Below are 17,500 nucleotides of genomic sequence, written 5' to 3'. Positions count from 1 at the left end.
TTTCTGGAGTAAATTCAAGATCTTAGGTGTTCCTATCTTAAACCCCATTTACACTCGCAAAAAAATCGGCACGGCTAGCCAAATTTTTGGCACCGTGCCTCGTTTACCCGTGCCGAGACTACCTCCGAGGGGTAGTCCCAGCACCCCTAAAATTTTGAGCACTGGTGCCACATTACATTTGGGACCGATACGTCAACACGTCGAAAATTGGGAGTGCCGCGCCTTAAAATCGTCAGCACGGTGAAAAAAATTTGGCGTGCCCTGCCGATTTTTTTAGCGCGTGTAAATGGGGTTTAGTAACTCACATCATCAAGTTTTTGGTCACTGCACCAAAGTGCCACAATTACAATTGGAACAACAGATACGCTTTGGCAGTTCCACATTTTTTGTATTTCCATTTTTAAGTCCTAGTAGTGGTTGATCTTCTCTCGCTCTTTTTTCTGCAATTCTGGTATCAAAAGGACATGCCACATCGATGATTTGGCACACTTTGCTCGCCTTTTTCAGTACGACTATATCGGGTCTGTTATGATCTAAATGATGGTCTGTTTGAATTCTGAAATCCCACAGTAATTTCACCTGGTCATTTTCCATCACTGCCTCTGGAGAATGGTCGTACCAAGTTTAGCTGCCCTGCGGGTCGTAATTGTGACAGAGTTTCCAGTGAACAACTTTAGCAACCTGATCGTGCCTCTATCATTATTATTATTATTATTATTAGAAATTATTATTGTTATTACTTTTATTATTATTATTATTAGTTGTTATTACCATTACCATTATTACTATTATTATAGTAGACTATTATTACTATTATTATAGTGGACCTGGACTGTGAAAAAGGCGCACCCAACTAGCTTACAGTTACTCCTCTCAAAGACATGGAGTTGATCTCAACAAGCGGGAATTTCGTGATGCTGTAAGGCTTCGATATGATTGGCCGATACCCGATAATCCGTCAGTATGCGTTTGTGGGAGCATGTTTACAGTAAATCACGCGATGTTCTGCCAGCGTGGAGGCTGAGTTATTCAGCGCCACAATGAATACGCGATCTGAACCGGCATTATGTTTTTAATTACAACCTATTACAGGGGTTTCTGGGAGCGACAGAGGGCTGCATTTTACGATATAAGGGTGTGTCATCCCAATGCGGACTCGTATAGAGATCTTAGCGCCAAGCAAATCTACAGGATTCATGAGATACCACTCAAGATTAGCCGAGCTGTTATCTGTAAAAAAGCAAGAGAGCTACGCCACAACAATTTCATGGGTCAGGGCGAAAGTGTCCTTTGCAATTTTGCGGAGTGCGCTCCTATGCCTAAGGGGATCGAGAACCCCGAGAAGGAGGAACTTAGATGTTAAGGACTGGATCTAGAAATAGAGAAGGGTCAAGCAGGGCTTCCCTAGACTCAACAGCTATAGATACTTTATTATTTGGATGCACATAGAAATTTTCATTTTTTAGTTTATACACAGTTGTTTACATTTCCTCTGTTGAAAACCACCAGACCACCAAGAGGTCATTTTCAACTATAGTTAAATTTGTATTTAATTTTCAATTTGAGAAGAGTTTAATAAAGTATGTTTTTTGGTATCATTATTGTTGTTATTATCATTATATTTAGCATGTGTTATTTTTTGAAGACCGTATTCAGATTCATATTCATCAAAGCAACTAGGAAATATTGGCACCTGACGCATAAGCATTCTGTCATCCTGCTAATGTTTAAACTTCTTGTTTCTCCGCTATTTTCAGTCATCTAATGAATTCCTAAAATGAGTTAGTAATTTGCGTGTGCTCTTATTCCTAATTTAACAACATCTTTTTAAACAAATAGTATGACATATATACACTTTCACACTAAAACACGATTTATTAGAGAGAAATGATTTTAATGAACGCATATATCCCGTTCAGAATCGACATGTACTTGTTAAGCGTCCTTTCGAATTCTACACTTTGAAGTTTTATTTCCAACAGTTAAAGTTAACTCTTAAAACACAAGGCTCTTTTATATCCCTCTTTAAATTCTCTTCTCATGAAACCATAAATTATCGGATTTATTGCACTGCTGCTTGCATAAGTAAAAATGTTTAACATATAGACTTGTCGTGGAAGTTTGTAGTATCCAGCAATAACCTCATAAAAATCTATGATAACCGATGGAGTCCAACAGATGAAAAACGCGAGAATGGTAGCGAACAACATCGTTGTTATCTTGACCTCTTCGGCGAAGGCAACTGTGCTGTCGTCATCACGGAAGGAAGAAGATCTGACTTGGACAAAATGTGCACGAATTTTTCTAATCACTTTGTAATAACTGAAGACGATTGGATTAAATGTCACAGACACAACGATTGAATAAAGAATGGCGCTGTATATACCGAGTTTGTCTTTAAGGTCTATTGTCACAAAGCACAAGCATTTTCCAGGGTGAAAATAGTGCACCGTTTTACTGACGAAGTACACAGAATAATTGAGAAAAACTGTGACAATCCACGATAGTGCGATGGAGCACAAAACGTTCCCTTTGCTGAATAATCTCCTGTAGAGATGTGCAGACCGAGTAATCTTTACATAGCGATTAATGGCGATCATACAGAGAGTGAGAAGTGACACAGTTGAAAAAACTGAAATCAAACTTCCTTGAAACTGGCAAATGACATCACTGTAGTCCCATTTTCCTTTAACGGACACCGCAAGTGTAATGGGCATACAGACAACTGCGTTTAAGATATCTGCAATTGCAAGCGATACCAAGTAGAAATTCTGAGAACTGCGGAGCGATGGCGTGTTGCTAAATGCCAAGATAAATAACGTATTTCCCAGAAAGGCGGTTAATATGACTGTCAAATAGAGGGCGGATTCTAAAATCGCCAGCCAACTCTCTCTGTTCTTGAGTGATATGGTCAGTAAAGCTAAGAGTTCTTGAGTTGAATTCATCATGCCTGTATGCTCTGGGAATTAGCCATGAAATCTTTTAGTTTTCCTTTGGTGATACCAGGTGCCTCTTTCTTTTTTTTTTTTACTAGCAAAGAAGAACAAAATATCAGCCTTCCTTAAAATCTGACCTGTAAGACACTCAGTAAATAGAAATACGCAAATGCAAATTATGTGTTCATTCAATTTTAAATCAATATCAGAATAAATATTACAGCAATATGTCTTTTTGCAGAAGAAACCCGTCATCAGATGAAGTTCCATTCTCTCTGATATAGTCGATCAGACCTCATCGGAAACCTAATTCAAAACTGGTTCAAGAGGCAATTCTCTTAATAGCAATATATTATAAACGTGTTTACTTTTTATTCATAACATATTCTATAGAATACTCCATACTGTACTAACAGCTGCAATATTTGGGATTTAGGTAAGGTTGAGAAAAACTTACAACATTTCCAATAAAATCCGGCATCAATTGAGATGGTAGGTTCACAAAGTAACAAGTCTTAAAGGAGTTGTGTTTTTAAATCCCATGGTGTAAAATACAATTTATGTTTTGATTTTTAGCTTGCGTTGATATAAAACCATAAAAATCATTGTTAAAAGTACCTGTGCTATTTGATATCCGTCCATTTTACCAACGCTTTTAGCTGCCGTTATGCTTGCTGCATGCTGATGAGATCCGTTTTTAAATGAGAATGAATGAATCTGATTCGACCTGTCACACAGAAGGCCGGAGCAGTTTAAAGTAATATTCTTAAACCGCCACTAACTCTTGCTTCGGGGACGGTGCCTTGACACCTTGGGGAAAGAAGAGCCTGACATAACTTCACAGTCGGCAGCGCGCTTCTCTTAGTTTTTGCTAGGAGAGTGGGATAAAAAATATCGGCTCTCGGGCTTCCGTTTGGTCTAAAAATAAGGGGGGCCGGGCCCCCCACATCGCGCAGAATGCCTATTGTTCTCGGGACACTTACTTCCAGTTCAACAAAGTTCGTAGATCTGTCATATTACGCGCAATCATGCAGAGACTCTATGAAAGCGCTTCAGCCATTGGTTGCCAAGAATGCACGACGAAGCTCATCAATATGTTGTAGGTGGCAAACTAAACAATGAACGCAGCACGCTATTGTTTTCTCCTTTTAGCTCTTTTGTTTCGCAAAATCGCGAATATGCGCATATTTCACAGTGAACGTTCAAATCATGAGAATCACTTTGCGTTATTTTACCGGAATTTTGTTCAAAAATTAAACCACAGAAAGAAAGGTGAAATTTTCCATTTATTTTAGTGCGTGCGAGATCTCGATTATGTCGTAAATAAACTCGTTGCGAGGTGAGTAAAATTGAGCGTGGAACTCAGAACACTCTTGGTTGATTGTAATGTTTTGCTTCTCCATTCGAAAGATGTTAGCTCTTATAATTTTGACCCCCAAAAGCAATTTAACCAAAATGGCGGGTAAGTAACAACAAATGGAGGAACCATATGAATTTGTAAAGGGTGGATCGGGTTTTCGAAGAGCTTTGAAAAGAGCTCCCGATCCGTGACATTTTTTTTTCCATGTTCATTGTAAGATTTGGTCGGCAGGTGCAATGAACCAGCTGACACAACGCGATCAGTTTAAAAGTTCGCGGCTTCTCTGGACCATTTTACAATAATAATAATTTTCTTAATTTAAGCATACCTGCACTGGAAAGTACATGCTGGCCATCACATCCACTTTTACTCGTTCTATTCATTGTACTGATCAAGCGTATACTTGTGGCAGATTGTGTTAATAAACTCTAGTGATTCTTTAATATATTTTAAAGTTCGCGGCACTAGCTAATGACATACTTCACAAGTGAGTGGTTTCGTATTGTTCTATTTGACACCCATTGTTATTCATACCTGTGCTTAAAACAATAGCTCGCTGGCCTTAGGTACGTTGCGTTTCTACCAGACTTTTTCAAACTCCCAGGGATAGTGGTTCTTGTCCATAAATTTAAAAAGTTAAAACGTATTCTGTTTAAGGAAAGAGCACTCTTGCATATTCTGTCCGTGGTTTTGAGGATTTTGTTACTGGTTTCCAGAAAGTCGCGCCCAAAGTCAGCTTCCATACAAAAAAATGGCCTCTTTTTAGCAATTTTCAAGTGCAGAGGGATAGTCCTTCTGCTACGTAAAAGGTAGTATTCCCTTATATAGGCTATATAGGTATGTGCGGCGCCAAAGGGTATGGTTTTTTAGCCGTTTTATTCTGAAGTAGGGAATCAATTTCGCAATTTATTTTATTTTATTTTATTAGATTCGGCAATTATTGGCAGAGTCACCGCAACAGCATGACGCCAATTACTGCGGGCCCGTAACAGTCCCTCACCCCATGAGAGCTAGACCACCACACCGGGGACTACGCTCCCTACTCTTTACGAACAGTGTGTGGGTTCTTTAACGTCCCACAGAATTCATATATGCAAGGGTTGTGAGACGGGGCCTAGGGTTAATCGTCCTTATCCGAGAGCTTTGGTCACTCTAGTCTTGAATTGGGTATGTTTTTTAGAAGAAGCTACTTCTTCATCATTTGGCGATAAGACCATTTCCCTTTTAATGTTTACGCCAACCAACCGTGTACGTGTCGTAACAGCTCCCCCCCCCCCCCTCCACCCCACCCCGTCACCTTCGGGGCTCCAGGGCTTCAGGTCTGAAATAGAGTGAGAAAAATCAAAGGTGGGGTCTGAAATAGTGTAAGGGTTTCAGCAAGCGTGCTGCATATCCCCACCCAATTTTTCTGGAAGTACCCCCGAGGGGTTTTCGTCGCATTTTAAACACAAATGGGGGGTCATTGTGTCAAGCGTTCCTTGCGGAGACCTTGGAAACTGGGACTAAGAATCGTTGCGTGATCGAAGCCACGCATGTTTTGCGAAGAAAGCTTAGGGAAGATTGAAGAGCTTTTCCGAAACGTATCGGTCCACGAATTCTATCGCTTGAAAGACTTGATTACTTTGGAACAAGTGGACACTACTGAGTGGTCGAAAAAAAAAAAAAAAAAAGAATCTTAATTAGCAAAACTGATTGTCGGGTGTTGTAAACTTTCATTGTATACAAATGGCCTTGTGACGAGCATGCGGTTTGTTTTTGGCGATGATTGAAATGACGTGCAAGTAAATCACTTTTTTGATCTCTGAAAATGATGTAATTTCTCTGGAATCTGGGCCCTTGAATTTTCGTGTACTATACACGCGTATAGCCTGCGACCGTAGACGTAATCAGGAGCGGAGCCTCCATCTCCCATACAAGCCCTTGGAGTCAACCCTTTCCCGAGTAGATTTATAATTAGAACGGTTCCCAGGGGAGACTTCGCGCGCCGACGGTGGGAAGAGCCAATCACAACGACTAAATGACACTGCTATTGTACTTCATGAAACAGCAGGAAATCCGGTGCTGACAGGCCAAACAAAATCATAAGCTAGTGAAACGTGACTTTAGCGTTTTCATCCCTCAGAGATTTTCTTTCTTTTCTTTCAAGCGGGTAGATTATACTGTGGAGAGTTTTAAACTCTGACTATGTTAATCTTAATTTTGGTTGCTTGTCTCACATTAAGCTGGTCTGTTACATGCGTAAGGATTAACTACTACCTGCAGTCTGTAGTTCTGACAGGATTCGTTTTTTTTAGCCAATTTTTTTGAGCGTTAAGGTTCTTATTTCGGCTAAATGACTCAATATCAATCAAATTTCTAGTTTTTCAAGTTTTTAACCGAAATGCGTTTGTCTGAATAAATACTGTGGTTGTTTTGTCCGTCAGTTAGCGTGATGATTCCCTGCTATGTTTTGTAACGCCGAGCCCAGCCATTGTTTTCTCGCAAAAAAGTGATCTACAGATGCGAATTCGAAGGAAAGAATTAGCCTAAACTTCTACATTAATTGCTGAGAATTCTCCTGTTGGTCAGTCATAATTCTTTGGGCGCAGATACAATCCATTTTGTTTTTCTTGAGATAAGAGGGTCTTTGGACTGGAGCGCGATGTCACAAATTCCACCGTTAGCAAATTACTTTTGAGTTAGCTTCACGGTCGAGCAACTGTTGTCTTCTGTTCAACTTTTCAAGTGCCAGTTTTATCAGGCAACTCTCATGGTAATACAAGTCAGTTGTAAAGAAAGACTGCAATTTTTCTAAAGCATTCCTCCTTAGTTGCTACTTAGGTCATCGCTTTTGCACGCGGTGCTTAACTGGCGAAATCCACTCCACGGCGATGACAAAAATAAATGATCCTGGCACTTTTTCGGCGCTGATCATCGAAAAGTTTCAAATCGTCCACAGAACGCTTAATCGTCGACTCTTTTCAAGGTGCATGCTTAAATGTGGGATGTATGACGGCAAAAAAAAAAAAAAACAAAAACAAACACTCGCAAAGAACCTTTCCATGATCCTCAGTTCGCTGCCTTTGTCGCATCGCTTCATGCTCAGTCTCACTCGGGTAATTCATTAACTTTTATTTCATCCCAGATCCCAGCGGCTGTAAAACTGTAAAAATGGACGTATAGTAAAAAAGGAAAACGGTCGAAGGACGGGCTTCTGAGTTCGACTTCATCCAACTTCATTTTTTTCACGGTGACATACGAAAACCACGGAAATATGACACTTTTCGCGGGAAACAAGCCGTTCTATTTATAAATCTACTCGGGAAAGGGTTGACTCAAGAAATTAATGGAGATGGAGGCTCCATTTGATGGGCTCCTGACGTAATTCCGGTCGTCGCTAACTCGCGAACTAAATCGATTCAGAAAAAAGTAAAAAGTATCGACGTCTATAAAGTAGGAAGCAAAAATACTTCAGCGAGTAAATCCTGTTTCGTGTAGAATTAATCGCTTCCTCATTTTTCGATCTAATCTTCAAACAAGCGAGACTGACGCCGCTGAAAGCGCGTTCTTGTTTATTCATCGTCTGCGAAACAATGTTACTATCTGTAAGCGATTTCTCGTGCAAATGGACCATCTCCGCGCGAAGCACTATAAATTTGAGGATAATCGACGAATCCGCTCCATATTGCCATCGGCTAATCTGCAGGTAAAGTGTGCTCCTGCGTCTTCCTCGCTGGCTCCAGAAAGCCCATCGCAACCGCACGATATTCGCTCGCTCATCAACAAACACTGTTGACCTTTACGCTCCGCTATGACCACAAACGGGCAGGATTAATACGCGACGTGAATATTCAAGCTTAGCGACCGCGTTTGCGCGACAATGCAGCATTTGCTATGGGAGGGAGGCCCGTCCCCCCGACGTCCTGCGAGAGGTCCTGCGATCTACGTATTTCTAGTAATAAGTAGAGTGACAGTGACCGGGTGCTACACATGCTTTAAATCAGAGAAGGAGCTGAACGACTAATAAAATCGATCAGTTTCATTTCTTTGTTCGCGTCTTGCGCTGGTTACGAAACAACAAAGTTTTCTTCGATCCAAACGAAACGGACAATGGACATGCAGGAGAGGCTTTTCGATGCCAGGGCTTTCGCTTTCGTATTCTTGCCAAATGCGTATTTTGAAAACGTTACCCTACATCATTAGACGTCTTATTACAAATAACCCCTCCATCTGCCACCCGTCTAACCATGCAAAAAAGTGAAAAATAAACGGACAGGGTTGTATCCAGTTCACATTTTAATTTATAGCAGTCAAAGATACAGCGATATCGATGCCAGTTTATACTACTGGAAGAAGAATAAGCTAAAATAATTGACCTTACCAAGTTCCTTAGTCTGGGAATCGAGGTTGTACTAAATCCCAGTACAAAGATCATTTCATTGAAGTTCCTCTTGGAAAGCGATCATGCTTGAATTTTGTAATTAATTGTTAAATATGAATTTAGTTCAAAATGTTAGACTTGAACTATTCAAAAAAGTTTTTTTTATAACCTTATCATCCCTTCAGCTAAGCAAAACGAAAAGAACAAAGTTTTATCTTAAAGAATAACACAAGGACCTTTCGGTCGTGGTGGAGGTGGGCGGTTAGCAAGTGCAGTGATTTGCTTCTGAAGCTCGATCATTTGAGCGTTCCTTTGCTCCATAGACTCGTGCATCTGCCCCATTGTTTCCTTGAGCGTCTGGTTCTGCTGAATTATTGCTTCCCTGTCCTTTCGCAGTTCGTCCATGTTTGCCGCCATCATGTTGCTCATTTGTTCCCTTTGAGCCTCCATGTCTGCTTTAAACTGTTCTTCCAAGCGTCTCCTGTCCTCCTCTTGTTTGATCCGCAGAAGCTCCATCTACAAAAGAGCGATATCATTTTTCTTATAGCAAATACCTCGAGACCAGGAAGACAGAAAAAGTAGTATTTTACAGCAGGAAATGTTTACACGTAAAAGTGAATTTGTTCAAACCTCTTTCTCTTTCGTGCGACGTTCCTCCTCGAGTCGCGCGTTTTCCTCCTAGATAAATTAAAAATAAAAGTGAGGATTGAAAAGAACACGCCTCTATGAGGTGATTACAACTATATTTAAGAGGCCTTAAAAAATTCGTAGTTGATCACGAATTCATCGAAGTTGTACTGAGCCCTGTTGAAATAGATCTCTTCTGAGGATTAATTGGTATACAGTGCATTCTGCAAGCGAACATTGAAATACCGGTCCGAGAAAAAAAAACAAAAAAAAAACACTTGGTTAATTTTGATTCCCAAAGAGTTACTACATTTAAAGAATGATCCATCAGTAATGTGGTTTGTTTCTTTTTTTAACGTAACGCAACGAAAACAAATATACAGAAAAAAAGTGTTCATTTCAGTATCAATCGAGGCGTATAAGAACTAAATATAACAAAAGTGCAGTTTCCTTCATTAAGTTTAGACAAAGTGTCTCTCAATAACCTTTTTTTTTAAAAGTCTGCTGTGCTTTTAAGTTATAAACCTATTTTTTGTAGATTTTAGAGTTGAAGACTAAATTGTTTTTTTTTTTACAAATACTCGAGTTTACTTTTGAAGTCATTTTTTAGTAAAAATGTCGTCTCTACTTGTCAATCAGATGAACAGGTTCAATGGTCATCCTTACTGTAAAACTTCCTCTACCTGTTCACGCTTCTAAAAACGCGCTCAGTTATTTTACTATTTTTACCTCAATCCTTCTCCTTTCCTGCTCCTGACGGGCTTTTTCTTCTCTCTCTAGGGCTAAAGTTTCATCAAAGTCTTTCAGTTGTTGCAAGTGCGCCATGTGTTTTTCCATTTCCTTTTGCATTTCCTATGTAGGCAAGAGATATGCAATCTTAGGACTTGATAGTAGTAAATATAAAAGGAGTTATGCTAAAAGTCCTTGAGATGTTCCCATCTACTAAGTGAGTTTCTTATCAGTTTTCAAGCGAGGAATGACACAAGGTCATATACCAATACGACATTTTAGGCACGTCCAGGATAGTTTATAAGACTCAGATATGAGAGATGGTGCCTCCTGAAGGGTTTTCAAGTCTGTGGGAGAGGGCATCTGAGCTCGTAAACTAAAGGCTACTGAACTGTTCGAGAACATTTCACATTATTGATGTTCATTTACTGTGTCTAATAACTCAATCTGAAAAAAGAAACGTATTTCTTTTAATTCTCCTAAACATGGAATTTGAACATATAAACTTACCGGATGGAACTCGTAAAACATCTGAGCACACACATCCTTGGCTCCTCTAGAATGAGTTTTAAATCCTTGCTCAATAGCAGAGTAACCTCCAATTATTTGAGCAAAGGTGACAGAAGCTCCATCTTTCCCACTGAGCTGTCTCAGGATAGGATCCAAATGCTGCTCTTTCAGATCATGCAGCAGCTTGTGGCACTCTTGTCTTGTTAAACGATTGTTCTCCTCCAGCCAATGCTTCAGGCCATTTTCCATGTGCTCCTATAGGTAGAGAAAGGTGCGCGTTTAAATTAATTTTTTTTCCCTTATTTTACACTGTTTCTGTAAGGATCACGGGCCAGTTGCATAAATGTTAACGTCGGACGTAGCAAGTAATGTTTGACGTTCAGCCCAGTCAAAATCATATTTTAGGGGCTGAGATCCGAGGTTCAGCGCTACGCCTGACGTACAACCTAATCAAACTCTGTTTTTTTTTTTTTTTTTTTTTTTTTTTACGTCAGACGTTACCAGTTTCGTCAGATGTTAGTTTTAATGCACCCCAGAAAATTCAGTGGACATGTGCCATTTTTACTTTGAATTACTTTCTTCTTCTTCTTCGTCTTCTTCTTCTTCTTCTATTGAGTATTGATCTGGGCACACATGGGCCTTAATTTACAAAGCACAGATTTGACACCATATTCCCTCCTATGTAAAGACATCCAAACCAGTCTTGGATTTTGAATTCCACACCGTGGATTCCGGATTCCAGGTACTAGATTCCAATCGTTAATGAAATTCCGGATTCCCAGCCTAGGATTCCATATTCCACAAGTAAAATTTCCCCTGCTTCCGGAATCCGAATTTTCTTATATGGGGCGATCTCATACTGTTCCTTACCGTCAGTTCATCCAGGTACTTTTCACTGCTTAAAGCAGACACTCCAACTGTCTCAGCTTGAAACCTAACCATACATTCTTCAATGGCCGCTTGCTGAACTTGGCGAATCTCGACACTCTCACGAGGCAGTGTTCCATCTAGCTGAGATGACATGGCGCTTTGATAGATCTGTATGGCGATAGCTTTTGCCTCGGAACACTTGGTATGTACAAAGGTCTCCCAGGCGCTCTGTACACTGGGAACTGTTCCAGGAGTGTTCAATGCCTCAACGTAAATATTGACGAGAGCTGCTAGAGCTTAAAAAAAAAAAGTTCAGAAAATAATCAAGGTTATGATGCGATGATATCTCACAGCCTTTCGTCAATCGAATAGTTACACCTAAAGCATGACTCTCAGGTCAATCTACTTGATTCAACAGCCATACAAAAATATAATGCCACAACTTACCATTTACTTAACAAATAAAGAAGCCTTGACTTAACACCGTTTTACATGTTGTAAAGCACCACTGAAGCACGCAGGAAGCGGCAAGAGCACGAACGAAAGGTATAATGCAAGGGTAAAACACGAGACTGCTTCTCCCTACTTCTTGAGTGCTCCAGAAACCGTTAAATTCCTCACGCATCACTTTCTAGTTTTTTAAAGTAAATTTTAGCTTTACTCCCATAAAGCACGCCTTCAACCAATCAGAGGGCGTGTTGTATCTGAACTTTACTTAAATTTTCTTTATAAATGACCAGGTGTGGTGTTATTCATCTTGAAAAAAACGAAAAAGGTATTACTATATCAATGTCGTACTTTTGACATTAATGGAAACCTGAAACCAGCGAAAATAGATTTTAACGAACAAAAGAACATAAAGAAGAGCCACGATGTGCATATCTGAGAATAGAATTACATTTTCAGTTATTACCTTCGCCAGTTACATATTCTCCATCACGAAAGCTGCGTTTGGGCGTTAACTTAGACCTCAGCATCCCCTTGAATTCTTCCACTCCCCGCACAAACGACTTGTTTACGTCACCCTGCACCTCTTCTCGATTAAGATTTAATACAACTTCTGGATCAGAAGAAGGAGGAGGAAGTTTAAAGGCCTCAAACCCAGGGAAGAAATTCAAAATGCTCTCGGCCACTTTAGATGCGACTTCACCTTTTGAGTCTGCTGATGAGTTAAACACCTATCGATTGAAAAAGTGGTAAGTTAGCTTCACATTAGTACGCTGACGAAGGTTATTACTATGTTATATAACAAAAAGATCTACCATTATCTGCCGAAAAGGATTTGTTAGACTCCGTGCAATATGCGAACATTCTGTAAGTTATTTGGCTAGTAAGAGTGTCTTTATGCCTATTTTAACGATCGATTCTCATGTGTGACTTCTTTCCCTTCCACGGTGATAAATATGATTCTAATCAGGTGCTCAGGAAATAAGAAATGATCTTGAGCTAAGCGAACAAAAAGATTTGAGAAGTGCCTCTGACTGGTTGAAGCACGTTACCTTGACGGCTCTACCAATCAGCTGTGTAGTGACACCCTACGTCATTAGTTTATGGAATTTCTCAGTTGCTCGTTCCTCATGCGTTATTTCGCAATGAAACTAGTGGTGGCTTAGTGTTTTCTTATGCAGTCTCCTGAGCTATATCAACACACTCTTTGTAAATAATTTTCCGTTTACCCTTGTCAGAAAATACTCCTTGATATTGTGACAATCTTTAGGGAGTGCAAGCACAACATCTCTTAACAGCCAAATGAAGAATGGGAAGGTTTTGTGGAAAAGGTTTGCATCGTCATTCTGCTGCAATGCGGAGGCTGTTGAATCAGATGAGTGAAGCTGAATTCGCTGAGAAAGTTTCACTATGAAGCTTTGAGTCATTAAGGAATGTTAACTATATCCATGTAAACTCCCGTTACCTCTTATATTTGTCAATCAATTCTTTCTTAGCAGACATACACCTCACTTTAAAGGATGCCTAGGATTGGTCCCTGCTGTTGTTCCTACAGCTTTTTCTTTAATTTGCCCGACTGTTTATGAGATGGGCACCTCTCTGAAACAGAAACTTAGTTCTTGTTCCAACTAAGTTCTTTTTAGAGAGATCGCTTTGGATGCGATCCGTATTCTTTTTTTTTTTTTCAATACACGTCTAAATGAGTATTGTTTCACTACAAAGCTTACTAATAACCTTACACAAGTAAGTACGACAGAAGTATTAGCTGTTCAAGGATACTCAAGTCCATCAAGGTCAGTCCGGGTAGGAACGCCAGCTGAGTTGTAAATCAAAACTGAAGCCAGTAAAATGGTCAAAGTGAATATACAGTGATCATCGGAACCATCACTGGTCACCGCATCAATTCCTTCCGAGTCCAACAGCACTACTGTAAATTCCTGGCCACTGGCGTCCTATGCATTGAAAGGAAAATAGGTTTCGATGGGTTGGGCTTCATACGGAAAATAATGTACAATAATTAATAATGCGTTTCGAGAGATGGAGCAAGACTTTTCAGGCCCAGAGTCTGAAAAATTGGCCTTAAGAACTCTGAACTAATATGCGCTATCAGTATTTCATAGATCTTAGGCTAGCGACAAGGGCACTAGTGTAGGTGGACAAGCAAACCATGCACACCAAATAGTTGGTCAGATCTGGCTTTTCAAGTCATCTCCAGCATTACTGGGATAGATGTATCAGCAGTTAGTATATCGTACCAGACGTCATCATTACTAAGAGCTTACTTTCAACTTTTCTGGCACAACCCACATCCAGATACCCATCGTCTCTGGGTCCAGAAAGTGTCCAAGAGGGAAAACCTCCCCTTGGTCAAATGCTTTGCTGAGGATATACGATTTGCCTTTGCGACAAGGGCCAGCAATTGACACCACACAAACGGGACCTAAATTGAGTTGGAAATTAAGTTAGTGTGTGTACGAAAGATCTCAAGATCTCAACTAAAAACCACAATGGTTAGAATAATAATAATAATAATAATAATAATAATAATAATAATAATAATAATTTTTTTGAAAAAATTTTATTGACAACAATGCTAACTATTAAAATCCTATTTACAATTAATTCGGTTGAAAAAAAGAAAAAACTATTCATTTAAAACACTATTTCCAATTCCTGTCGATTTAAAAAGCACTTAATTTAGCTTAGAAAGAGTTCTTTAACTAAGAAAAATTTATTCGAATTAAAAAAATTTCATGTCAATAAAAAAAAAACTGTCAGCCTCTAAAATTCAAAAGTTTCTTTCAACTGTTTAAAAAAAAATAATAAAATAAAGACAATAATAATAATAATAATAATAATAATAATAATAATAATAACAATAAAAGCAATAAAAAATTATGGCTAGAAACCAGTTATAAATAACTATCCTGATAGTAATTAAGTTCAATACCTCTAAATTATTTACGTTCGTTGATGATTTAATAACCTAAAGAGCCTAAAGAGTGCTTGCTTTCCGGACAGAGTAAGCCAATAATTGAAAAGTCCTCCGCGGCCCTCTTTTCCTTAATTTTCTGGATCCGCATCCGAACGGTGTTATCGATTTTGAGCCGTCGACGCATGTCAACTAAACGTAGACTTTTTGCATCCTTATGTAGGCATTGGTTTTGCCTATTCTTTTTTTAGAAAATCGTCTTTATAAGATTAAAAACACTTAGCAATTAGGCTTGGAAAAGGCAAATGCCTCACTTCCAGTTGACGTGCGTCGCTCAAAAATGTATTGCCCTCTATTTCAATTCAGTGAACGTTAATTTGTCCACCTTCAAGTCCACAACAACATATAACAAAGCAGGAAAAAACAGCCCGCCGTTTACTGAATAAGCTACAACATCACTTGTGATTTATCGATCGCTACCTGTGGATTACACAAGAAAAAAATAGAAGGAAGGGCTAGGAAGAGTAAAAGAATGGGTAGCATAACAAGAGGAAATGTCAGACGAAATTTTTAAGAGGATTACAGGTTACCTTTGATGCTTCTTAGCCTTTCGAGAGCTTTTTCGACTACATAGAGGCTTTGCCTTTCCCCTTCAGCCTTGCTGTATTCACCAGTCTGTTCGTCCCACCTACAGTTGTTAGGAAGGCACAGTGGTACGGCACAGCTTCCTGACATTGTGTTATTTTGCTGTCCTTCCCAAAGGTTTGATAAACTAGAGACAAAATAGGTCCTAAAAAAACAGAGAAGAGAAAATGTACCTGCTAAATTGTTAATGGGGTTAACCGTTTGCTGTTCGGATGGACGGCTAATCAGACAAATATATACAAAATCACGAATGATTCATCCAAAAATAAAACCATCCAGTTATCACATCCGTCTGACACGGATTACCCAACAGATAACTCAGTCACCGTAGACGGATAATCATTCTCTAGTGCGAAAATCTCCATTGTGTGAAAAAATGTAAACTGACTGTGAACATCGGGTAAGAATCACCGCGAGGAATTACCTCTGTCAATCGCCCCATGCAAGGAAACCCGGGGAGCTTACCATTTATTTGCACAAACCACCCGGGTGGAAGTAAATGGTAAGTACTCCCGGTTTCCCGGATCCGGAAAAGTTTTGCTTGTGGAACCCGTTATCCGAGAATTCTTTTCATGTGAAATCGGAAATCGTGGGCTTTGGAATCCTGCATCTTTCTTACGATTGGAATCGGGAATCCAAGTTCCACCGATAAGGAATCCAGAATTCTAGTACTTGGAATCCGGAATTCACAGTGTAGAATCCAGAATCCAGGACTATCTTTGATTACCCAACGTGGGACGACCTCAACTTCGGTTTCAAAATAACCCTTTCGCACATTACTCTGCGAAGAAGGATCCAGATGGCAATCACCAGAGTACCAACGATCATACTGTTTTTAAGAGAGCAAGGTCATTGGAGGGGAGACGGTTTTAACTAAAGGACCTAAAGGCTATTTCCCTGTGTCAGAAATTTTGACATTCTAGCGAAAAGCATACGGTAAGCCGCGTGTAAAAACACATGAAAATGCGCGTGACGCTTTGCAGTGTTGGCTCAGAATGATACTGAAGTATTAAAGTCTGCATGCAGATCATGACACGTACTTCGGAATATTAAACTGTGCTCTGATGCGTTCCAAAGGGAGAATTAGAAATTAGTTCTTAGAGTTTGAACACAATTTTGTCATGGTAATATACAACATTTTCAGCATTTCAGCTAATGGAATATTATTCTCAAGAAAAAAATAGCATTTTTCACTAAGCGTGACAAGCATGAATTATTAGCATGCTTAACAGTTTTTTGATACCTAATAAGACAGTAATGCTAACTTAGAAATCAAGCATCCATAGCCAGAAATTAACTATGCTAGAAAGTGAAACAAAGGGAAAGTCCCGACCAGAAGTTGTTTTGTGACGGCAGATACAATAGTATATTACTGAAACAGTTTTGCTGGTCGCGTTCTTGCTTTCGTTATTTCCGCCACACTTATTTTTATGCTTCAGAGTGGGTAACCTTTCTCTGAATTAGAGGTTCTGATCGCGCTTTCGAAAAACAAAATACCTCAGATGCAACATCTTACCGGAGGAAAATTCAATGACGGTCTTCTGGTCCCTATTCAAAATTTATATTCTTTTTTCCATCCTACTTCGAACAGAGGCATTTGGGTCAGTCTTAAATCAGCTCCTTATTAAATTACTAACTCTACAGTCTTCGATAGCTGAGCGAGGTGAATAAAATTATGTCGGTAGCTAATACCCATACTGTTTTCTTACCTAGTCTTTATGATTAAAAGCTCGACTGTTTCTTAAACATACTTCGCAACATATTGATTCTGACCTGCAGATTTTATACTTACCTTCAGTGAAGTTTACGCGGCTGTGAAAAGATGGAGTTACCGAAGTACTGAGTTCCTTTTAACTAAAGACGATGCCAAATTGTACGGGGTTGTTTCGCATTCTCGGAAATACCATACATGCATAAACACATGATATATAATTAACCCCTGACTTCATGCTATTTACAAGAGAGAGACATAAAACCAATCATTTTTGCCCATATTTATGTTTTGCTGTCAAATCTGAAAGGACTTTAGCAAATCAGCTGCGGTAAACCTAAGAAGGGGAATACCCGATTTCTCAGAAACATAT

The 17,500-nt window shown here is 39.4% G+C and overlaps 2 protein-coding genes across 2 annotated transcripts; both read right to left on the bottom strand.

The window, feature by feature from the left end:
* Window positions 1-1,597: 1,597 nt before the first annotated feature.
* LOC140927115 (melatonin receptor type 1A-like) lies at window positions 1,598-3,111 on the bottom strand. The gene has a single exon (XM_073376770.1). It carries the CDS (start codon window positions 2,946-2,948, stop codon window positions 1,989-1,991), a length of 960 nt encoding a protein of 319 aa, XP_073232871.1. The 5' UTR covers window positions 2,949-3,111; the 3' UTR covers window positions 1,598-1,988.
* A 5,442-nt stretch (window positions 3,112-8,553) lies between these two features.
* On the bottom strand, window positions 8,554-17,362 carry LOC140928846 (guanylate-binding protein 7-like). The gene is made up of 11 exons (XM_073378646.1): window positions 17,209-17,362; window positions 15,362-15,561; window positions 14,122-14,279; window positions 13,619-13,791; window positions 13,069-13,255; window positions 12,306-12,570; window positions 11,393-11,688; window positions 10,523-10,777; window positions 10,013-10,135; window positions 9,287-9,334; window positions 8,554-9,172 (listed from the first exon to the last, which is right to left on the bottom strand). The coding sequence occupies exons 2-11, from the start codon at window positions 15,504-15,506 to the stop codon at window positions 8,873-8,875; spliced, it is 1,950 nt and encodes a 649-aa protein (XP_073234747.1). The 5' UTR covers window positions 15,507-15,561; window positions 17,209-17,362; the 3' UTR covers window positions 8,554-8,872.
* Window positions 17,363-17,500: the final 138 nt, after the last annotated feature.

This window comes from Porites lutea, chromosome 2, assembly GCF_958299795.1.
Source record: "Porites lutea chromosome 2, jaPorLute2.1, whole genome shotgun sequence".
Taxonomy (NCBI): domain Eukaryota; kingdom Metazoa; phylum Cnidaria; class Anthozoa; order Scleractinia; family Poritidae; genus Porites; species Porites lutea.
Note: the sequence above shows the minus strand (reverse complement) of the source record. Positions and strands in the feature narration are given on the sequence as shown.

Bases quoted from the DNA above. Each gene is read 5' to 3' on its own strand.
- LOC140927115 (XM_073376770.1), bottom strand. From the start codon at position 2,948: ATGATGAATTCAACTCAAGAACTCTTAGCTTTACTGACCATATCACTC.
- LOC140928846 (XM_073378646.1), bottom strand. From the start codon at position 15,506: ATGTCAGGAAGCTGTGCCGTACCACTGTGCCTTCCTAACAACTGTAGG. The intron at 14,280-15,361 runs GTAACCTGTAAT...AACTCAATTTAG, and splicing joins AAGGCTAAGAAGCATCAAAG to GTCCCGTTTGTGTGGTGTCA. The intron at 10,778-11,392 runs GTAAGGAACAGT...CTCTACCTATAG, and splicing joins AGTACCTGGATGAACTGACG to GAGCACATGGAAAATGGCCT.